The sequence below is a fragment of the Chelonia mydas genome, chromosome 4 (genome assembly GCF_015237465.2).
Source record: "Chelonia mydas isolate rCheMyd1 chromosome 4, rCheMyd1.pri.v2, whole genome shotgun sequence".
Taxonomy (NCBI): domain Eukaryota; kingdom Metazoa; phylum Chordata; order Testudines; family Cheloniidae; genus Chelonia; species Chelonia mydas.
The window spans coordinates 84,450,813-84,475,462 of record NC_057852.1 but is presented as its reverse complement, the minus strand read 5'-3'; the positions used below and the strand labels follow the sequence as shown (position 1 = coordinate 84,475,462).

At 38.8% G+C, this 24,650-nt stretch overlaps 1 protein-coding gene across 37 annotated transcripts in view; it reads left to right on the top strand.

Moving 5' to 3' along the window:
• Positions 1–24,650, top strand: part of PCM1 (pericentriolar material 1) — an 88,643-nt gene that overhangs the window by 50,076 nt on the left and 13,917 nt on the right. For 18 of the 37 annotated variants that reach the window (XM_037897674.2, XM_043546138.1, XM_043546129.1 and 15 more), the window contains 15 exons: positions 2,706–2,896; positions 3,816–4,007; positions 5,656–5,878; positions 6,023–6,168; positions 10,083–10,276; positions 11,316–11,493; positions 14,855–15,216; positions 15,968–16,135; positions 17,553–17,609; positions 21,041–21,213; positions 21,296–21,424; positions 22,171–22,291; positions 22,516–22,653; positions 22,898–23,031; positions 23,836–23,970. In XM_037897674.2, coding sequence (XP_037753602.1) covers positions 2,706–2,896; positions 3,816–4,007; positions 5,656–5,878; positions 6,023–6,168; positions 10,083–10,276; positions 11,316–11,493; positions 14,855–15,216; positions 15,968–16,135; positions 17,553–17,609; positions 21,041–21,213; positions 21,296–21,424; positions 22,171–22,291; positions 22,516–22,653; positions 22,898–23,031; positions 23,836–23,970 — 2,541 coding nt within the window. The remainder of the gene's footprint in view (positions 1–2,705; positions 2,897–3,815; positions 4,008–5,655; positions 5,879–6,022; positions 6,169–10,082; positions 10,277–11,315; positions 11,494–14,854; positions 15,217–15,967; positions 16,136–17,552; positions 17,610–21,040; positions 21,214–21,295; positions 21,425–22,170; positions 22,292–22,515; positions 22,654–22,897; positions 23,032–23,835; positions 23,971–24,650) is intronic. The other 19 variants (XM_043546136.1, XM_037897678.2, XM_043546143.1 and 16 more) reach the window with 3 other exon arrangements.

Genomic DNA, 24,650 nt, shown 5'->3' with positions numbered 1-24,650 from the left:
AAGTCAACATTGGTTCCAACTCAAAGAATCAAGTTCATTGGGGCCCTACTAGACTCTGAGTTCGAGTGTTACTACTGACTGACCAATTCCATGCGATTTGCCACCTATCTCTGGAGCTGCAGGGAACTCAACCGTCAACAATAGTCTGTATATGCCTGAGGTTGCTAGGCCATGTGGCTGCATGCAAATAAGTAATCCAATATATCAGGTTGCGCCTTCGTCCTCTTCAAATGTGGCTAAAGTTGGTTTGTCATCTGAACCCTTGGATGGACCGGTCCGACTTCCTCTGCCAATCCTCGAGTCCTTATGGTGGTGAGAGGCTCAGGGCAATGTGTGCCAGGGTGTTTCCTTCACTAAGTCTCCATCGATGCCTCCTTAGTAGGTTAGGGAGTGCATCTGGGATTGCTGAAAGGCCTGTGATCACAATAGGAAACTTCTCTGCATGTCAATGTCCTGGAGCTTTGTGCCATCTACAGTGCCAATCAGGCCCTTTAGGATCACATCAGGGACTCGGCGATGCACATCCTTACTGACAATACCACTGTGAGGTATTACGTGAACAGAAAGGAGGGAGCATGCGCCAACCTGCTATGTCAAGAGGTCATCGGGTTCTGGCAGTTTTGCATCGGAGAAAACATTATCCTATTGCTGATCATTTACCTGGGTTCTAGGATCACCTGGTGGATCACCTGAGCAGAAATTTCTCCCTGAATCATGAGTGGTTTCTGAAGCCCAGTGTCCAGTAATCCATCTTTATGGATTTTCGACAGTCGTCTCTCTTTTGCTCTTGAGAGGTCTCAGTCCAGGCTCCATGAGCAATGCTTTTCACCTGAGCTGGGATGCTTTTCTTCCAATTCCGATTATTCTGCAGATCATTCTCAAGCTGAAATTGGATCATGCGAACCTCATTCTCATTGCCCCACCGTGGCCAAGACAATGTTAGTTCTCCAACCTCCTCAGGTCTTTAGCCTGGGGAATTCAACTGAAAATGGCTTGTATCCAGGATATCTGGGTATACCTGCTTACACCTTCAGTCTTCTGGTCTTGCACTTAGTTTGTTAGAGTGCACCTGGCGGTGATTTCCACGTTTCATTCACCTATCCATGGGAAGTCAGTGTGTTTGAACTCCATGGAAGCGAGGTTCTTGAAAGGAGTCATTTGTCTCCCTCCACTGGTTAAAGAACTGGTTCCCTTTGTGGGACCTTGATACCGTCTTAGCGGCTCTTATGAGACTGCCATTCAAGCCTCTGGCACTTTCTTCTTCTTTGTCAGAAAACTGCTTCCCTTCTGACAAAAACATCTGGAAGGTGTGTGTGTGAGAGTTGCGGGCTTTGATAGCAGAGCCTCCTTTGTCTTTGGAAAACTGTACATAAGTAACTTTGCAGCCACATTTTAAGTTTTTATCTAAAGAGGTTTCTCAGTTTCTTTTGAACCAAGTTATGTATCTACCAGGGTTCTTCCCTGAGCTGTACTCAACCCCAGATGAGCAGCACCTTCACATATTGGATGTCAGGCGATCGTTTAGTTTTTTGTCTGGATAGGACTAAACCTTTCCATTCTTCATTTCATCTGTTTTTCGTATGTGGACCAAATGAAGAGGCAAGTGATCTCTTCACAAGTGATTTCCAGGTGGATAACTTCCTGTATCCTGACAGCATACGAAGTAGCTCAGACTGTGCCGCCTCAACACGTGCAAGCTCATTCCATGAAGGCCCAGGCAAACTCAGTGGCATTTCTAAGCAATGTTTGCAAATTGGAGAGAGAAGGTGGGTAAGGTAATCCTTTATTAGACCAACTTCTGTTGGTGAGAAAGACAATCTTACACAGAGTTTGTCTCTCACACCCACAGAAGTTGGTCCAATAATAGATATTACGTCACCCACTTTGTGTCTCTAATATCCTGGGACTTACATGTTTCTATATTTGACATTTGCACGGCTGCCACTTGGTCCTCTGTATATTGGTGATGCAATGTATTCCACAACCTATCCTCCTTCCCTTCTGGATTGGCGTTTGTATTCTGGACATTTTGTGCGAAGGAAATGAGAGGAGTGGGGACCTGTCCTTATATAGCCGGGGAGAGGCTAGGGCCACAGCTTCTTGCAGAAACATCTGTCCCTTCATTCATGCTTCCTATGCTCATGAAGTGATCCATAAAACCACTACCACTTTTTCTTTCAAATTCCTCCTCAAGATCCTATTCTGCCTTGACATCTGTAAGAAATCAGCGAGTTAATGATGGTTAGCTTGAGTGATAAATGGAGACCATACACTTTCATTATTCTTCTAGAGTATGAATATAAACAATTTGATTGGATTCTTCTCTCCCCACTTTCTTATGTTGCTTATCTTTTTAGATTTTAAGGTGTTCAGGGCAGAGACTATTTTTTGAGTTTGTGCAGCCCTTTGCACATGTGGCCCCAGTCCTGATCACCTCTTAATATTACAGGAGAATCATCATTTTATCAGCCTCACTTTTGTTGACATAACTTGCATTCTGTTCTTACAACATAAAAGGTGAAACTTAGATCATAGGTTTGTCAAGCTGAAATTTAGGTTTTTTTCTTAATTTTGCTTGTTCTGCTATATAGTCACATCAAATTAATTTTGAAAAACCATAGCTTTGCCTAATTTGTTAGTTTAATGATTTTGAATATAGTTAAATGTGGAAAATGAAATGGATCAAACTATTTTATTTCAAATAGCTATGGTCTGAGATGCGTAGGCATGAGATTTTAAGGGAAGAGTTACGACAGAGAAGAAAGCAGCTTGAAGCTTTAATGGCTGAACACCAGAGGAGAAGAGATCTGGCAGAAACCACATCTACTGTTGCTGCATCTGTTAAAAGTGATGGATCAGAGACCCAATGTACTCCACAACAAAGTAGGATGGAAAAGTAAGAGCATGAGTGTCCCGTCCCCCCGTCCCCCCCCACTTTAAATGGTCTTACCTTTGGAGTCTGGAATCATTTACTGTATATTTCACATTTGTTGTGAACAATGTCTCACAGGTATTCAATTTAAAAATAAATTAGTAAGAAACTCTTTTAATTCTGTTTACTTGGAACAAAATTCCACATCCAGTGTTTAATAGAAAAAGTAGTAAACTGTTTTCTTAATTTTAAAGGCATACTGTAAATTTATAATCTAGTCATTTTCAAAACATTACCTAAAAGTTTTCTGAGATATACCCACTTGCCTGTGAGCTTCCTGCCATTTTGTTGGGGTTTTGATATTTTTCAAAATGCTTTTTCTCTTTTTTTCTCCATTACTTGGGAAAAACCCATATAAACAAGGAAAAAGGGCTGTATGAAAAATGCTGTCAAATACCTAAAATACTAGGTTGTCCTTCAATAGCTCAACTGGCAGGACTTTAGCATGTTTGGAAGGATATCCTTAAGTTGTTGGGTTGATTCCAGCTTGAAAGAATGGTTTCTTTTCAAGTGTTAAATCAACACTGTTTTTCTAAAAGAAATGCTCTAATTCAAACAAGAGTTGATTCAGGGAAGTCCTGTGGTCTGTGTAATACAGGAGGACTTTGTAGATGATCACAGTGGTCCCTTCTGGCTATGTCTATGAATCCAAACAAATTGAAAAGTTTCTCTGATAAGTTACAAAGTTCAAACACAAGTAGTTCTTTATAAATTAGTTGACTGTCTCTGCATTGGTATGAGGTTTGCAAAATTCATTTTGATGCAACTTGTAGATATAATTGGCATATAAAATTTCTAAATTTACTGTTAGTATTCTGATTTTAGCTGTTATCCTTTGTTAATGGCAGATTGACCGTATCTTTTAATGTCTAATGTTCACTAGAACAGTGGCAACATGGGGAGGTTCTACCCAGTGTGTGCTAGATGAAGAAGATGGAGATGGTTATCTTTCTGATGGACTTGTTCAGGCAGAAGAGGAGGAGGAAGAACAAGAGTCCAGTTCTAATGACAATTTCTCCATGTATCCCCATAACAACGATCAAAGTACATATTGTGTTACGGAAAATAAAGATAGGTTAGTAGCGTTATTTAATTTTGGTCTGATACTAGGGTAAGTTTTATAAAATAGTGTTTCAGTTTTTATACAGAGAAAGCTGATAACAAAATGTCTTCTTCGACTATTGCTGAGGAAAAGAGGTTTTCACTGAGCTGTCAACTGCGGCACCTAATCAAATCTTTTTTGTCAAGAGGTTATAGCTTGATTCTAAACTAGCTATGTGCAGTGTTTGAGTAGTTCAAATTATTCCTTCCAACTTGTGTAATCAACAGTGGATTTCATCTGCAATCAAGCTGTTCATTCACCTCATGTTCCTCAGTCTCTACTAGTTTTGACTAATCTAAATAATTTGATCTGTTCTGCAAATTTTGCCACTTCATTGTTCAACACTTTTTTCATTAAACATCAGTTTTAACACTTGGGTGCCCCTAAATGTTCCATACTAACTTCTATCATGTTGAAAATTAACCATTTATTTTTTTTTGGTTGGTTGTTTCTTAGCCAGTTTTTAATCCAATGACAGCACTTTCTCATTACATGACTAATTAGTTTCCTTCGTAGCCTCTTGTTAAGGGACTTTTTCAAAGGCTTTTTGAACTTCAAAATAAATCATATCAGCCAGTTTGCCTTCCTGTTTTGTTGACTTACTCAAAGAATTCTAATAGATTAGAGCAGGGGTTGGCAACCTTCGACACACGGTCCATCAGGATAGTCCGAAGGCGGGCCACGAGGCATTGTGTTTACGTTGATCGTCTGCAGGCATGGCCCCCTGCAGCTCCTAGTGGCCGCAGTTCGCTGTTAGCGGCCAGCAGGAGCTGTGGGAAGCGGCAGCCAGCATGTCCCTATGGAAGGTTGCTGACCGCTGGATTAGAGACATTATTTGCCTTTACAGAAGCTGTGCCCTATCCTAGCATGTTTGTGTAGGTATTTTATGGTTCTTTTTTTAATGATCACTTCTACTAATTTTTGTGGTACTTAAGAAAGGTTTATAGGTCTATAATTCCCAAGATCACCTTTATCAACTTTTTAAAAAGATATAACATTAGTTACTCTTTAGCCCCATGGGGCACTAGCTGATTTTAGTGATGGAAACACTCCACTGGTTGGCCATTTGTTCAAACCCATTTGTGGAGGGTGGTATATTAATAGTTGTCATATACAGTTGCATCTTTAGTGTCTTTGTTCCCATATTCTTGCTGAGCACACTTCTTCAGTTTTGCATGATTTTACAATGCCACCAATATGACCCCAGCAAATATTCTGTTTGGCTCCCATGCTGTCTTACAACGAATAAGCTATAAAAGTATGTGAGTATATGTGGAAATTAGAAGGATAAATTCTTTACTCACAAGTTAGTCTTGCCATATGAGATGTAAGAAGAGAAGAGCTGCAACAGAAGATACTGAATTCCTAGATGTCAATCTCATCAGCCAGTTCTCCAACTCATACTTAATTTAAAAGTTAAAGTAGTTTTTTTTTTTGTGCTAATGGGTAAGTTTCTTGAATAAGAAACTGAAACTGCTCATGCCAAAAAGTGTTGGTGGTATTAATTAATTGTTTACAGTTTACCTAGAACTGAAACTATGAACGCTTTGTAAGAGGAGAGAGTTGAAATTTGCAAAGTTTATTTTGACTTTCAAGAAATCTGACACTACCTTTTCCCCAGATGGAAGAATCGCCGCCCTCTTTCTGCAGATGGGAATTACCGTCCATTGGCTAAGACAAGGCAACAACAGAATATTAGCATGCGACGGCAAGAAAACCTTAAGTGGATGTCTGAACTCTCTTATGTGGAGGAGAAGGAACAATGGCAAGAGCAGATTAACCAATTAAAGAAACAGCTTGAATTTAGTGTCCGTATTTGTCAGACTTTGATGCAGGATCAGCAGGTAAATATCAAAAGCATTTATTCTGGTATCATATTACTCTATATGCTATATATTGTAGTGGTGGTGTTTTTTTCTCTAAATCTTTCAGGATTAATTCAGCTGACTTCAGAAGTTTTGGTGACCAGCATTTTTTTCTTTCCACAGACCCTCTCTTGTCTACTACAGACTCTGCTTACAGGCCCTTACAGTGTGATGCCCAGTAATGTTGCATCTCCACAAGTGCACCTTATAATGCACCAGTTAAACCAATGCTATACTCAGCTGACATGGCAACAGAATAATGTTCAAAGGTATGCTATTTATCCTGTATTTGTGAAAGACTTTTGCTAATACTTGTATTGAAATGATTCAGAAGTCACAAAAAGCTTACTTAACTGATAAATATTTTAAATAAATCAAACTGATGCCTGGTCTGTATGTAAAAGTTAGGTTGACATAACTACAGCACACAAGGGTGTGAAAAATTCACAACCCTGAGCGCCATAGCTATGCCAACCTAATCCCCAGTGCTTATGCAGCTATGTCGACAGATGAATGAGTCCGTTGAGCTAGCTACTGTCGCTTTGGGAGGTGGAGTTCCTACAGTGAATGAAAAAACCCTTCCATTTCTTTAGGAAGCATTTATAGTGTACATCTTTTCTTTGGTGGTGTTAGCCTTGTGATACCTATAATTCCTCCTCCTCCTCTTTTAACAGTGGCATTGAGTCACTCTTTAGAGTGGTCTGGATCTACCTGACTGAATCTGTGGTTGGAAACTTTCATAACCCAGTTGCCTCTATGGAGCTCTTCAAGTACCTCCAGAGGGAGCTGGTTTATTTCTGCTGAGTACACAAATCCCCACTGAGCATAATTTGTGTGGTTATATTAGTGAAAAAATAGAAGGATTATTTTGAAGGCATACAGATGAAAGTCCCAAATTCCATTCTGTTGAGCTCTGATGAAGAGTAGAAGGATACACACCATATTCATGTACTTGAAGTTGCGATGGTTGTCTGTACTGTTCAGTGCAAATGATGCCATCTGGTCACGGAAACTTGCTGATGACTGGATGCCCATTCAGTCATTGTAATCTTCCGCAGCATTGGGTTTTTCCAAATCCAGGAACTTTTCTTTGAGTTTCTTGTCATGTTGCTGTAGATAGCTCAGAAGTTGTCATAATAGCAGTTCTCCACATTGCCTATAGAGTGAGCTTGTAATCTCGAGTGGTTTTTTGCATAATTTTTACCAGCAATTACATGTTCTTTTGTTTGTCAACCTAATATTAGGTTGATCAACAGTTAAGACTACATGTTTTTGTTGATGATGATGTGTGACTTGTGCAAGTCTTTTCATGACAACATTCAATGTATCAGCTTCACAAACTGGTGACTGAAAGATAGACATGTAGCCATATGTAGTTCAATGGAGAATTGCGTTACTGTGCTTTTCGTTAAAACGTATCCAGTCAGATTTTGGATTTTCAAATTAATGTTTGAGGGAAAATAACATATCCTGTGCTTGTGCTTTCAAAGCTGACTGGTAATCTTTTGTGTGTTCACTAAATCATTCTGCTAGGACATCTTCATTGAATTTTGGTTCTGCTGTGATATTAGCAGGAAAAATGGTGTATTGCATCGGGAACATTTAAAGTAGCATGATTTATTGGCTGTGTTGTGCAGTATCAGATCTGATGCCGGTCGCCTCTGCTAGGCTGCATACTGCGTGGTATGTAATGTGTTTTGCCCATCAAGTGTGTGCTTATTTATATCAGTGTTATCTACAGTGATACGGGTAAATCTTCCTTTAACCAAGTTTGATGGGATCACTGTTCCATCCTCATTCATTGACCTCAGAGTGCTCTTGGCCAGTGCTATGTCAACTTGAAGTATGTCCTTGCAGCTGATGCAATGCCCAGTGTTGTGAAACAGCTGGACAAGTTTTTTTTTATCTTGTTGCCTGGTGAAGTATACTTCCAAGGCCAACACGTTTGGGTGTCCACTTCTTACCTCTACTTACACTTAGATGAAATGTGTAATATTTAATGCCCTGGACTGTTTGTGATTCCTGTTTCTCCTCTTCACATTCTTCTGCAATGTTATCTTCTGTGTCCTCCCTCCTTATCACCATCACCACCTTCTTCAGCTTCCCTTACCTCAAGAGTAGACTGGCCAGCCAAGATGAGTTGCAAGAACATTTATGTGCTATTTGGCACACAGGCTAGTGCCTCTTCCTCATTGGTGTTTAACCCATGGCATCCAGGATGAGCAAGTATATCTGAACGTAATTCCAGTGCTACATGTACCCTTGAGAGAAATTCATTTTCCAGGTTGGTCTTGGAAAATGGAGTGGTTGATACATTTTTTTCTGCTTTACTGCCTAACAATTTAGAGAGAGATGTGACAGAATTTGACAGGCACTAATAGTGTTTGATCAACCTGCTTCGAAGAGACACTTAAGACAATGAATTTGTAAATACAATCAATAGTAGAAAATTTTTCTTTGAAGGTTGCCATACAACTTGTAAATGAATGCTGGACCTCTTCACCAGCTTCATTTGAGAGAAAACAGTAAAAAGTCCATGTCTGTGAAAATTCCATGTCCTTTTGGGGCACAATGTTTTAACTCATTACTAAGTGAGACCATTGCCAAGTCAGGAGCACTTAGTGGTTTCATGCTTAGTTTTTGTTACTTTTCTCCAGAAATGCTTATAGCAATTAGGGTGGTATATCCTTTCTGAAGCTATAAGGTCACTTAACACCATTTACACGTACACTGAACTCATGTTCATACTCTTCTGCCTCAAGTATATATTTGTTTGTTTTGAATGTTACAGAAGAATTTTTTTTTTTTGTATGGAACTTGAATCCTGGCAGAAAATGCAAAGACTCCAGTTCACTGTGGGGGACCTTGCTCTGAAACACTATTGAGGTTTTGGTGATTGTAACGCAAGATTGGGTTTGAAGTTCACTCTTTACTAGTAGCTTCAATGGGTTTATGAAGTCTGCCAATTTTACCTTTATCTGTGCATGCATAACGGTTTATATGCCAGAGTAATCATTACCTGCATTCAGACTGAAGAGTTGTTTAGAATTCTGTCAATTGCATCCCTATTCTGGAAATCTTAGTTTCTATCTTGCATTGGTTGCCTCCTGTATTGTAGCCAGTCCGTGTTTGCTAGAAGCAAAATTTCCTTTTTCACTTGTTGGCAAATAATGCCTTTTTCATAAGATACTGTTGAGGGGCGTGTCATGTTCAGGACTGCTTCCATGTTTTGTGTATGGAATACATGACAATAATGCAATTAACTGTCACATGAACGTTTGAACAAATAAATATTTACCAGTATATCACTTATGCCATGGCATTGTTATCCAGATCAGTACTCAGAACTCACGCACACTGTAAGCAAAAGTCAGCTTTAGTTAGGTTACTGGTTAGGGGGCTGATAATTAGCTAATTATAATAAATTTATATTTTTGAAAGAGAACTTACAGAAATAATTTATCATACTGTGTTGTGCATGATACTTTATGTAATGGATACCAGTGCATTTAACTCCTTAACCGATCAAAAATACCTGAAAAGTAGTTAGTTTACTTAATCTTAAATGTCCTTACTGGAAAACCAACAATATTCCAGTGCATATCATTACGTGACTAGAGGAAGCAGAGAGTATAATCTTCAACAGAGATCACTCCATGTATTTTCTGATAGCATGGTATTCCAAATTAGGAACATATTCCATATTTAGTATCTCTCCTTTACTTTGTGTTTGTTTTTTTTTTTAAGTTTCAAATGGTAGCCATTTTCTCTTTTGTTTTTTACTTACCTTCAAGTTCAAAACTCAGCTTAGTAACTATTTTCAAATTCAGTACATTGAAATTATGAAAGAAAACAGGTTTAGCAAATTTTCCCCAGAAATGCTTTGTTGCATTAATATCTGCTTTTCTGGGAATTTTGCCTACTCTATAACTATGGTTGTCTGTTAATAGGTAGATGCAAATCTATATGACTTCCATGTTGCTTTAGTTGTTGGGTTTCCAGTATATGGAGTGTATAATTCATTCAAAGTTGATGTACTGAAGGGAGGGTGGGGGGGCGGGAAAGCCAGTTGGTTATGGTCCTTTTAAAATTTTCATGTATTTGAAATAAGTGAACCTTTGTACTATGTATCATTTTTGTAACTTGCCTTTCTCTTCAGCAGTAACTTTTCTGTATTTCATAGGTTGAAACAGATGTTAAATGATCTTATGTACCAACAAGAACAGCAGCAGCAGGAGAAGCCGCAAAGAAAGGAAAGAGGCAGCAGCGCACCACCACCTCCATCTCCTACAGTATTTTGTCCTTTCAGTTTTCCTCCTCAACCTATGAATCTATTTAACATACCTGGATTTACTAATTTTTCTTCTTTTGCACCAGGTAGGTATTTCTGGAAATGTAAAGAGAAGGAAATGACTAAACATAGTTTTGGTGAACAAATTACATAAACCTTTTGCTTTGTTGGACTTTGGTAAATGGGTTCTCATGTTAAGATAGTATTTTTACTGTTTTCCCTCTACTTCCCTCTACAAACCAATTAACCTCAGCTGCTGGAGGCCTGCTTTACCTTTCTTTCTGTATATGTTCCCCAGATCATATTGCCTAATGAAATGGTCCAAACAACTTGTGAGTGAGCCTAAACTATCCAAGCAGATGGGCATGAACATTTGCTGCCAAAAGATGGCGTACATATTTTGATCTCCGTATGGAGGGCATGGCTTCTAGCTAGCAGTGGGGGAAAAAACGTGATCTTAGTGTTGGTGAAACGTGCCAGATTACAGCAGTGATGTTTGAAATCCTCCTATGTATAGGTCAGATATAGGATGAGGAATGTTAAAAGAAGTTTCCACACAAGCCCCTGCCATTATGCAGTAACACTCTTCTGAAGAAGGGCTGCCTTTGTGGGGAGCGTGAACTTGTTCATTACTTCATTGACTGCTAGCACTTGTTTTGGATTGAAACTGCCACCAAACAGGCATTATATGTTACTGAGCAGTTACACCAGTACAAACCCTTAGTGTAGACAGACAAGTTGCTATTTGCACTTGCAGAACTTATCCCTGCTTGAAATCTGGGTAAAAAGCTACACTGTGCAAATGGCAGATTTCCCTGGCTAAGCTATGGGTTGCACTTGTGCATCTACAGTGGTGGTAGCTCAGAGATGGTTGAATTTGGACAAATTAAGACAAGGCCTTAGTATCACAGTAGTTTAAAATCAACTACTGGTTTTGTTTTGTTTTTTTTTCATTTGTGTCTTCCCCTATAGTTTTCATTTTTAAAATATTTACTAGAACATTGCATGATGATAAAACTTTGAAGTTGTAGTGATATGCAGTGTATTCTCTAATGTGATGTCACATTTTTTTTTTTTCTTTTCAGTGTGGTATGTCTTCTGATTAGCTTTAATTTACCCTCACAGGTATGAACTTCAACCCTATGTTTCCCTCTGGTTTTGGAGATTTTGCACACAATGTTACCCCACACAACAGTGAGCAGCCGCAGCAGCAACCCCTAGATCACACTTCAGGAAAAACTGAATACATGGCATTTCCAAAGCCCTTTGAAAGCAGTTCCTCTGTTGGAGCAGAGAAACAAAGGTATTTTAACTATTTATGGTGAAATTCTCCTTTAATCATTCTTTACTTGTAATTTGGTTTTGGGACCCATCAGTGATATCGGAGCTTCTACTTGGAAGGTAAGCAATTGCATTAAATGGTGAACAATCCTCATTGTAATTTGCTCTTCCCTACCTATGTTCTGACTGTTTTCTGTTGACGGAAAAAAAGTTCTTAATGTACAGTTTTTGGTGTGTATGGAAAATACACTGGGTATAGTTAGGCCCAGTGTTTGCTGAATGATCTTACAGTTTTTATATTTAGGAAAAAATATCAGTTTTACAAATATTGAAATATGTATTTTAATGAGTAGATGATACGTTCTGTTGCCAAACTGTTACATAATGTTGTGCTAAAGTACATCATGCAGAGAGGGATATATTATTGCCTTTAATCCCTGCTTCTTGGAGCAGCTAGTCCTGAAACCCACAACAGGAGCGGCAATTCTTAATTTAGTCCTAAGTGGCAAACAGGAGCTGGTCCACAAGCTGAACCATTTGACAATAGCAACCATAATGTAATTAAATTTAGCATCCTTGTAGGGGGGGAAATACCAAAGAAATCCACCACAGTAACATTTAACTTCATAAAGAGGAACTAAACAAAAATGAGGAAAGTAGTTAAATTAAAAGGAACAATCCCAAGAGTGAAATGTCAGCAAGCTGCATGGAAACTTTTTAAAAACACCATAATGAAGGCTCAAACTACATCTATATCCCAAATTAAACAAACAAACAAAAAAAGTAATGGGACCAAAAACACCACCAGGGCTAAACAACAGAACATAAGAGACATTAGAGGCAAAAAGACTTCCTTTAAAAATTGGAAGTCAAATCCTACTTGGGAACATACAAAGGAACATGAATTCGAGCAAGTCAAATGTAAAAGTATAATTAGGCATTCAAAGAATTTTGAAGAGCAACTAGCAAAAGACACAAACTAACACCAATAATTTTTAAGTACATCTGAAATAGGAAGCCTGCCAAACAATCAGTGGGGCTACTGGATAATCGAGGTGCTAAAGGAGTAGTCAAGGAAGAAAAGGCTGTTGTGGAGAAGCTAGATGAATTTTTTGCATTGTTCTTCACTGTGGAGGATATGAGGGCGATTCCCACACCTGAGCCATTCTTTTTTGGGTGATAAATCTGAGGAACTGTCCCAGACTGAGGTATCAGTTTTGGAACAATTTGGTAAATTAAACAGAAATAAGTCACTAGGTCCAGATGGTATTCACCCAAGAGTCCCGAAGGAACTCAAATAGGAAATTGCAGTACAGCTGACTGTGGTATGTAACCTATCGCTTAAATCAGCCTCTGTACTTGATGACTTGACGGTAGTTAATGTGATGCTGATTTTTAAAGAAGTCTTCAGAGACGATCCTGGTAATTACTGGCTGGTAAGCCTAACTTCAGTACTAGGCAAATTGGCTGAAATTATAGTAAAGAACAGAAATATCAGACATCTAGATGAACACAATATGGTTGGGAAGAGTGAACACGGCTTTTGTAAAGGGAAATCATGCCTTACCAATCTATTAGAGTTCTTTGAGGATGTCAACAGATGTGTACAAAGGTGAATCCAGTGGATACAGTGTATTTGGACTTTCAGAAAGCCTTTCACAAGGTCCCTCACCAAAGGTTCTTAAGTGAAGTAAGCAGTCATGGGATAAAGAAGGAAGGTCCTCTCAGATCAGTACTGGTTAAAAGATAGGAAACAAAGGATAGGAATAAATTATCAGTTTTCACAGTGGAAAAAGATAAATAGCAGAGTCTCCCAAGTAGCTGTACTGGGACGAATGCTGTTTGTCATACTCATAAATGATCTGGATAAAGGGGGTAAAAAGTTAGGTGGCAAAATTACAGAGGATGCATAGTTACTAAAGATAGTTAAATCCAAAGCAGACTGCAGAAACTTACAAAGGGAACTCACAAAACTGGGTGACTGGGAAGAAAATGGCAAATGAAATTCAGTCTTGATAAATGCGAAGTAGTGCACATTGGAAAACGTAATACTGAGTAGATGTACAAAATGATGGGATCTAAATTAGCAAAGAAAGCAATCTTGGAGTCATTGTGGATGAAAACATGCTCAGTATGCAGCGTCAGTCAAAAAGCCAATAATGTTAGTAACCGTTAGTAAGGGATAGATAAGACAGAAAACATCATAATGCCACTATATAAATCCATGGTACACCCACACCTGGAATAATGCGTGCAGTTCCAGTTGCTCCATCTCAAAATAAAATTGGGAAAAGTATGGAGAAGGGCAACAAAAATTATTAGGGGTATGGAACAGCTTTCACATGAGGAGAGATTTGTGCTGGAAATGGCCCACCTTGATTATCACACACATTTGTAAGGAGAGTGATCACTTTAGATAAGCTACTAGCAACAGGAGAGTGGGTTTGTTGGGGAGGGTGGGGAGAAAACCTGGATTTGTGCTGGAAATGGCCCATCTTGATTATCATACACATTGTAAGGAGAGTGATCACATGAAAAAGACTGGTTCAACTTGGAAAAGAGACGACTAAGGGGAGGATATGATAGAGGTCTATGAAATTATGAATGGTGTGGAGAAAACGAATAAGGAAGTTTATTTACCCCTTAACATAACACAAGAACCAGGGGTTCTCCTGATGAAATTAATAGGCAGCAGGTTTAAAACAAATAAAAGGAAGCGCTTCTTCACACAATGTGCAGTCAACCTGTGGAACTCATTGTCAGGGGATGTTGTGAAAGCCAAAAGTATAAATGGGTTCAGAAAAGAATTGGATAAGTTCATGGAGGATACATCTATCAATGGCTATTAGCCAAGATGGGCAGGGTTGCAATTCCATGCTTTTGGGTGGCCCTAAACCTTTTACTCCTAGAAGCTAGGACTGGACAATGGGATAGATCACTGGATAAGTTGTCCGATTCTGTTTATGCCCTCTGAAGCATGTGGCACCGGCCACTGCCATAAAACAGGATACTGAGCTAGAGGGACAATCTGTCTGCCAGTATGGCCATCCTTATGTTCTTCAGAACAATATGTTGTTGCACTGATTTAAAAAAAAAAAAAAAAGACACTATATGATTATACAACCATAAATCTGAAATATATATCTCTGCATGATAAACTCAGTGGGTAATTTGAATTTCTTCTAATGCCTGTAACTCTCTCCCATTTTTTAAAAAATGTTGCTAATTCTGCAGCAACACCTTACAGTTGTTGGCTTTTGGGTCACTGTACAGGTATTCCTCAAATATGGATGAATCTATAATTTTTGTCTGAGGGCATTCACAGTTCCTTCCCCAAAGAGCTTTGTTGTAATATGTATTTTACAACTTTTCTTTCTGATAAGGAGTCAGAGACAACCTGAAGAGGAAATGGAAAACAGAGCAGTTTGGCTAGATGACAGCCAAGAAGGAAGAAAAGAAAAACAGCCATTCCTGAAGGCAGGATTTGCGGTTTCAGTACAAAATATGGCTTCTGGTAATCACAAAAGTCAGTCTGATACCAGCCGGAGGAGACGAGAGTTTGATGAGGAATCTTTGGAGAGTTTTAGTAGTATGCCTGATCCAGTGGATCCAACTACTGTGACTAAAACATTTAAATCTAGAAAAGCATCAGCCCAGGCCAGCTTGGCATCTAAAGATAAAACACCTAAATCAAAGAATAAGAGGAGGAGTTCTTCTCAGCTAAAAAGCAGAGTTAAAAATACTGGTAGGTTTTCAGTTAATTTTAAGGGCACTGAGACAAACTCCATTTTAATCATATAACTTAAATGTTGCTTCGGCTGTACTCTGGAGTGTAGATAGTGTCCATAATTAATAGTATAGCTTTGGGAATGGAAGTTAATTTTACACAAGATGTGGAGATGGTAAGTGATGGAGCAGAAGTTTTATTTTTGTCATCTTACACGTGTCAGAAATGCTAATGGCTTGAACACGGTGCTTTTAGTGTGGAAAGGTATGAAACTCAACAAGATGGGAGTGAATTCCGCAGTGTTTACTAGTGATAACATTTTTTTCTAAGAGAAAACCCAATTTAAATTGTAGTTTGTTTAAACAGCGTAATATAGTACAGAATTGTTTGCCAATGTGCATACGCGCATGTAAAACACGTTAGTGTTGACCTGGGTGCTTGTAATCTGCCAATATGCTTCTGCATCAGACTTTGTTATTAGCCAACAAACATTGTGTGGTGAATTGCATCTTGCAGACCATTGTTAATACTTCACCACTGCTCTCCTCTCCGTAATAATCTCTCATTCATGTTTGACGCTGTCAATGTTAATTACATAGACATCTCAACCTCCCATTACTGTAAAAATAATTTAAGTTCTGCATAGTTTGAAGTAACAAAAGAGTGGTTAACAAGTCTTTGGATTGCACTTTTGAGCTATCATTAAAAGTGACTAGAAATGGCTGATTTTAAGATCTTTTTGTAAAGAGACACTTTTTGTTCATTTAAGGTTATGAAAGTGCCAGCATTTCTAGTACATGGGAACCTTGCAAGAGTAATAGGAGCAGGCGCTCTGTGCACAGTGAAGAGGCTGTTCAAGCAAAAGTGTTCAGCAAAAAGAATCAAGAACAACTGGAAAAAATAATTAAGTATAGTAGATCTACAGAAATGTCCTCAGGTATTCTTTAATTAATCTGAACAATATTAAAAACTTCTGTAAAAGAGTGTTGATCCTGTAACTCCTTATTAACTGTTAAGGGTATTTTACCAGTCTTCCTGTGAGCTGCTAAAGGGTTTTTCAGGTAAGGGACAGTCACTTCATGACTTCCATTAATTAATTGCTGTCACTATTAAAGCACTTGCTAAATGTGTATATAGAATACATATATAATATTTTAGACCTTACATCACATTTTTAATCTTCAAAACTGCTGTACAAATATTGTAATAAAGCAGAAAGCGTTCTGAAGTAGACTAAATATTAGATTAACATAATTTTGAAACTTAACTGTAATCTTACTATGAAAGCAGTCTGGGGAAAGATACATGTACTCATTAATGTTACTTTATGGGAGGTGCCGGTTGTGCTAGATAAACAGTCATGACAAAAAACACCAGTTAGAATTTCAGATGATGTATTCCACTTGCACTTAATATTTTAAATTACAAACTGTACTGCATGCTCTTTGTCTTTCCATTCACGTTCACATGTAAAGGGACTCTTCCAGGATCAAAAAAAAAAAGTAAATCCTTACTTAACAGTCATATCTTTAAAAATCTGCATTTACATTTCACTGTTTACACTGCTTCCGTTTTTGCATTCCTGCAACCTGTATTGTGAACATACTGTATGTCGTATCATTTTTAGATTCTTAAATGTTGGATCAATGCAACAGTGTTTGGGTGGAAACACTGCTTCCCAAAAGATGTTTAATGCCAAAATTTAGTTAAAATATATTTTGCTTAATTCCTTAAAACATTATTGATTATTAGGTTTTGTGGAGGAGAAAAAGAAATTTATCAAAACAAACACCTTACGATGTCCCTATAAGTGTACCCCCCCTTCTCTTTTGACCTTTCTGAAACAGGTGGGGGGATTCACTTAAGAATTGTGAGTTTGATCCATTGCTGCTTTATTACACTGAGTCAGACTTTGTCCTTCTCTTCCATGTAGTTTATCCCTGAGCCTCAATATCCAAAGGTTTATGGGCAAATGATGAACTTGGAATTGCGTTTGTTGTTCCAGTCGGATCTTTGCATATATGATAGGGCAGAATATGGGATATAGTGTTTATCACATTTGTAAACTGATTCTTGGTTTTAGGTTAAATATTTTGAATATCTCTGGCATTTGTCAGTTAATGTTGACCAGATTAGATTGTATTTCTTTTCTAGTTGGGATAATTAGTTTTAGTTGCTTAAAACAAAACACAAAACTTCCTAAACAAACTAACCCCCTTCTCCCCTCCACTAGTTCTGTAGATTCAGTTTAGTGTCATTTTAATGAGTCTTCCTCCCACTGATTCATATAGACGAGTCTTTATTTCTAGTACACATTTTTGTGTTTATCACTGTCTGTCCCCGCTTTCCTACAGCACATGCTAGGAGAATACTGCAGCAGTCTAACAGAAATGCATGCATTGAAGCCCCAGGTAATGCATTAATTGCTTAGCTTCAAAACTGTTCACAGCTACTTACTTTTCTTAGTTTGTGTTCTAGAACTAAACTGTGTTTCTCGAGAGCTCTTTTAGTGAATTAGCATTATGTATACTAATTTATATTGTTGCGAGCATTTTATTTAACACAACCCCCCACTCCAACCCCAGGAAAACAAGAACCTTGTGTTTTGCTGAATATTCGATAACACAGCTACCTTGTATCATATCTGGTTTGTACTTCGTATTTTTCCTATATAAAGTACAATATGGTTAATTGCATTAATAACTGATTTTGATACAAAATATGCATGTTGAACATAGTAAAATTAATTACAGGGGGCGTTCTTGTGCCCTTAATTACTAGCCTGCAGCTTTGGTAGAATTGATGATTGGATTCAGTCTGCCACTGAAAAGCAAAGTACATTTAAGTATGTCAGGAAATGCTGAAAGGCGACCATTATCTTTTAGTCTTTTAAAAAATAAAACTGCATTTAAGCACACTTGTAAGACTGCTAAACTAACATCTGATAGTAGATTTAATATATTTGTCTGCATTCTTGATTAATTTAGTAAACTTTGTTATAAGCCACAAACATTCAACTGTATTTTAATTAAAGAAGAAAAACAACAGAACTATATCCCGTAGTACTTCTGTTACTTTAAAATAGTAGGAAATGGCCCTTTATTAGGATCAGTAAGCTTACTGAGTTTTCCAAGGACTACACTTCCCTTAACCCCCCCCCGGCCCCCCCCCTTTTTTTTTAAATAGTTAACTTTACTTACATGAAACAGTTAATGGAACTTACAGTACTACTCCTGAGGAAAATTCTGAACTACTGCGTGCATGCAGAAACACGTCCCCCCCACAGATTCTCTTTGCTTCCCCACAGAAACTGTGTTTCTGTGGGGAAGCAAAGAGAAGCTGTATCAGTGCTCACTCACCATCCCCCGCAGCGCAGGCGCGTCTGTTCAGGCAGCCGTGGGAGAGGTAAGTGACTGTGGGGTGGGTGGGTGAGTGTGTGTATGTTGGGTTCGGGGATGCCCCGGCCTCCCAGGGACGTTAGTCCTGGGTGAGGGTTGGCAGGAGGAGGACAGAGACGGACTTCCCCCTCCTCTTCCCCTGCATGGAGCAGCCAGGGCTGGGTCAGATCAACCCCCAGAACCCACACTTGGCTGTAGGAAGCTCTGCACTCTGGGGCGGTTCCAGGTGTGGGGGGTCAGACTTGGCTGAGAAGGGTGGGTGTGGGGGGGGTCTGGATGCATGGGGGATGGGCGGACAGGGGGAGCAGCTCCTCATACAGTGATCCCTCCCAGAATCACAGAATATCAGGGTTGGAAGGGACCTTAGGAGGTCACTAGTCCAACCCCCTGCTCTAAGCAGGACCAATCCCCAATTTTTGCCCCAGATCCCTAAATGGCCCCCTCAAGGATTGAACTCACAACCCTGGGTTTAGCAGGCCAATGCTCAAACCACTGAGCTATTCCTCCCCCTGCTTTCTGGCCCTATTGCTCCTCAGCCACAGGGTGGGAGGGTGTCACAATACAGGGAACTGCTCCCCTGTCCACCCAACCCCTGTGCGTCTGGACCCCCTGCCAAGTCTCACCCCGTCCCCCACCAAACCTCACCCCCTGCATTGGGAGCCTCTGCACCCAGAACCCCCCCATGAGTCCCCTCACTCCACTCCCTTCTTGCACCCATCCCCCAAAGGCTCCCCCCTTATATCGGGAGCCCCCCACACCTGGACTCCCCACCCCACCGAGCCCCAACCAGCTGCACCCAGATCCCCACCCCACCAAGACCCACTCCCTTAGCACCTCTGCTGAACCCCCAACCAGCTGCACCCTGATCCCCCACCCCACCAAGCCCCACTCCCCCAGCACCCTCGCTGAACCCCCCACACCCAGACCCCCCACCACTGAGCCCTAACCACCTTCACCTGAACTCCCCTGCAGAGTCCCAGTCCCCCTGCACCCAGAAGCCCCAACAAGCCCCTGTGGATCCAGATCCCACCCAGACCGCCACCGAGCTGCCTGCACCCAGATTGCACCACAAAGAACCCTGGTACTCTTGAGGGAATTCTGCACCAAAATTTTAAAATTCTGCAAAGTTCTGTGTATTTTTTGTCAAAATAGCACAGTAACATCATAACAGTATAATTGGACCATTCTCAATTTATTTTGGTAATTTATTTCAAAATACTTGTCAGCAAGTATTTGAAAATAGTGCAATTACATTGTGTTATTTTGACAAATAAAATACGCAGAATTTTAAAATGTGCGCAAAATTTTCAATTTTTTGGCACAGAATTCCCTCAGGAGTACAGTACTCTATTTTCAAATGAATGGAGACCCTTTTTATCCTTGCATCCTTATCAAAATGTTGAACAATTAATAAGAGGTGAGAGTCTAAAATCTGAGGAATAAATTCACTTCTGCAAAAAGCTCAATTAGTGTCTCTTTCTCTCAAATGAAGCTGGGATGAAATTTAGTCCTGTTGTAGCATTACTGGAATGCTAGCCTTTGCCTCCTGGCATTTGTGGGCCACTGGATTCCTCTAAGCATGTGTTCTCTGGGCTACGCCCCCGTCTGCACTAGTCTGTTCATAGTTTGGAGGGAGACTCTTTTCCCATCCACAGCCATTGCATTCTCCCTCCCCATGTGCAGCCTATCAATAGGATTTAAGTATTGCAGAAGGTTTTGTTGGGACTTCAGCAGTTTGGTGGATATCCCCTTTAGAATGTAGAAATTAGCACCAGCCCAGATTTTCTTTGTTTCCTTGTTTCTTTAAAGAGGATATGCTATGTATAATGTTAGATTGTTCAAAAGTAAGCTTGTGATTTTGGATGCCAAGCTTGAAATATCTTAGAGGCCTGGTTTTCAAAAAGCGTTCTACCTACTCTCAAAACCTGTGTCCATATATATGTGTTTGTGCATAATATACTCAATTATATGCCACACCTTTAAAGTTTTCATTCAGAAGCTTAAGAAAAACAACAAAGACAAAAAGCTTGTCCTAATTTCTAATACATGGGAGTGTATGGTACATTTTAATTATTATGTTATACATAAATGCTTACATGAAGGCAAACTGTCTAAAACAGTGGTTTTCGACGCGTGGCCCATGGACCCCTGGTGGTCTGCAGACTTAAGATTTTCAAAGGGGTCCACATTCCCATTTTAAATCTTGTAGGGGTCCGCAAATGAAAAAAGGTTGAAAACCACTGGTCTAAAATATAATTGTATTATGTTTAAATCTTTGTAGCCTTCAGGAAATACTAAGCTTTAAGAAACAGTAAACTTGCTCAGCTGCTTAAAATGTAAGCTGAATCCAAGGTAAAGTTTTCAAATATAATTGAGGTATATGTCAATAGAGAGAACTATCAAGAATTTCATGAGCATAGACTGGCTCCTTTATTCTTCTACAGAAACTGGTAGCGATCTTTCCATGTTTGAAGCTTTGCGAGACACCATTTATTCTGAAGTAGCTACTCTGATATCTCAGAATGAATCTCGTCCACATTTTCTTATTGAACTTTTCCATGAGCTTCAGCTGCTAAATACAGACTACTTGAGGCAAAGAGCATTGTATGCGTTACAGGTATGCAAAACATTTTATTTACATTTATGCATTGAATAAACTTTCTTCACAATATAGATTTAAGATTCATTATCTTTTCTAGGATATAGTGACTAGACACATATCTGAGAACAATGAAAAAGGAGAATGCACGAAGTCTCTGAATTCAGCTACATGGATGGCTTCAAACTCTGAACTTACTCCTAGTGAAAGTCTTGCTACAACTGATGATGTAAGGATTTTTTTGTTTGTTTTGTGTTTTTTTTAATTTTATTTTTTTATTTTATCTTCAGAAACTAGTTTAATATGAAATTCATTTCTTCATCTTTCAGTTTCTGTGCAGGTGGTTATGCTGCACTCACCATAATGACTTGTTTTCCAAAACCAACACTAGCTTATAAGTAGTCACTTGCTTGTAAGAAGAAACTTGCTACAGGATATCTTCACATGGGAATTATGTAGAATCTTGTCTCATTTAATATTGAAAACTAGCATAAAAGCTGGTATGAATGGTAAGGAAGACTCAGTGCCTTGCAGTTAATGTAAATAGCCCAGATTACTTCATATCTGAGACAGAGATTCTACCAGGAACTTGCAGCAATTCTCTTCAATCCATCAGCTGTCAAAACTGCTTCAGGAGTGGGAGGATGAGAGATTCTCTAACTGGGGCTGTTTATAGGGAGTGACGTCACTTCCCACTAGAATCCCAAAGACTTAAAACTTTCTGTAGTTTGTTACGAAATCACTAACACCAATGCCCTATTCAATTACGTTACCTATATAAGGATACAAAATAGATCATTATAGAAGCACCCTATGTTACCTCCTTCATAAGTTAGGTCATTCCCAGTATGGAAGTCTGGGAACACATTTTGTAACCTTAGGGGCAGGGTGAAGAGAGAATCAGTGGCTTGCTGGGATATTTGAGGAAGCAGGACATATGCTTGCTTTGTGTAAATTTGTTTGTATGTTTTTTAGGAAACTTTTGAGAAGAACTTTGACACAGGAGCAAGTAGAGATTGTGAACAAAATGATGCGGACAATGGCAGTACCATGTCTACATCTTCAAATTTTGAACCTTTTGCCACTGATGATCTTGGTAAACGTTATATAGTATAATACTGGCAATTAATGTATGTGAAACACTTAAATACTTTTGACTAACTCTAAAATATATACCTCCTGTATCCTAAGTAATTATGGCTCTTAAATATAATCTTACTTTTTAATTCGTTATTACAGTTATGCAGATTGTGTTTGCATATGCAAACCTTAATGTACATTTTAAAAAACTTATAAAAAGTATTTTTGCTCTAAACATAGGCAACACCGTGATTCACTTAGATCAGGCATTGGCTAGGATGAGGGAATATGAGCGTATGAAAACTGAAGCAGAAAGTACCCTGGACTCCGAAGGCTGCTGTAGTAATCTCCAGAGTGCTTCTGCTGTTAAATTAGAAGGTATGCACATATATAAGTATTTTTATTTTGTGTTTGAAAACAGTATCTGTAGATAATATCAGGAACTATTCACCTCACAATTCATTTCCATCTTAATTGTACTTTGTTGTAATTTAGTTAAGTTGCATAGGATTTCTGCCATAACTAAACATGTAGTTTTAACTTAGATGTGCAGTTTACTTTTTGAAACTGATACTTATTAAATGGAGATATCTTATGGTTTGAATACACTTTATTTTACAAGGTCAATCTACTGGCGAGAGTCCCTGTGTGCCACAGCCTAGTGAAGTTTCTTCTGTTCCATGTCCTCGTATAGATACTCAGCAGCTTGACCGACAGATTAAAGCAATTATGAAAGAGGTCATCCCTTTTCTGAAGGTAAGAGATTTTTATTTCTGAACTTTTGTTCATCAGGAAAATTATCACACAACTATGTTGTACAAAAACAAATTATGAAGCAGCAGTAGCTTCTCTATATGTATGGTTTAAACTAACTTTCCAATTTAACATAAATTTTGGACCCCATCTACTCTAAAACGAACTTTTTCAAGTTGAAGTGTAAATGCAGAAATGATTAACTTACAAGCAATCTTACTCTGATGTTGTCACCACCGTAATCTGCACACAATGTAAGTTAGTTAGATCTGTGACAATAATTCCTACTGGCTGACATTTTAAATAATTCCTACTGGCTGACCTCTATAGCCTGATGGTTTAACACAATTCCTGATGGTGGGAACTTTTGAGGTTTGCCTGTGAATTCAAAGAGCCTTACAACTGTAGATATCTTTTAGCAGTGCCATCCAGCATATATAGGGTTTTAAATGTTCACAGCCACGGAGTATCTGAAGATCATAAGATGATTGTAAAATTTCTGGTGGCTGGTGTGAAGTAACTATATTGGGAAGGTGGAATAGGGCTCGGTTAGGCTTAGATTTTATATAAATAAGGTCTTCACTATAATTCCTCCTGTGTGGGACCATGAAGGTTATGACATGGGTTAAAAACACAACTTGGTTGTGCCATATGAATAGGATGAAACTGAACCATGCTTTAACTGTGTTCCCAGAACATGTTACAGCTCTGGAAAAATGTCTGTCTGTAAATGTCAGCTTCAAGATATGATGTAGTAACCACTTTTTAAAGTTGTGATAATTTTCTTTATCCCCTGGGATTTGCTAGGAACACATGGATGAAGTATGCTCTTCTCAGCTATTGACATCAGTAAGACGTATGGTCCTGACTCTTACACAACAAAATGATGAAAGCAAAGAATTTGTGAAATTTTTTCATAAGCAACTTGGTGGCATACTGCAGGTCAGTAACTTCTCTTCATAAATTTTTGTTTTGGGCTATATTGCAAATTGGATACTTTGCAGCAGATACACAATCTCTAGTGTAAACATTCCTTAAAACTGTACTATAGTGATCTTGATTTTCAATAGTGCCTAGCAACTTGCAGCTCCAACTGACTTCTGAAAATCAGATAATAAATTTCCAATCGAGCATACTTTCAGTGACACAAACCCTTGCCTCACTTCTTCTTCCTTCTTTGACATATTAATGAAATAGTACATTGTTTCCTCACATAAATATCACCTCTTCTGATATCTCACTCTCAATTGGTTTCTCAGGATCAGACAGTAGTACAAATCTGGCAACATGAATATAGATTTGAAACCTATGAACCAGCTGCCAGCATAATTGATATTAACGTAACTTGGAATTTGGTCAGAAAGTCAAGTATTTGGTTAAAATTAAACCACCCTTTCATTAGTGCCCAGAAACCGCAGTGATCGTGTGTGTTGACAGTACTGAGAGCACTCTATATATGGTTCTCTATAACAGAATTGAGCAATGTGAGTAGACAAGTTTGCATTGCCCTCTTCTTGTGTTTTGGCCTATTACATGCCTGGATACAAAGAACAGTCAAGTTCTGGGAATCCTGATACCTTCCACAATAAGCAGCAACTAAATTATAAAATATGAACAAATAT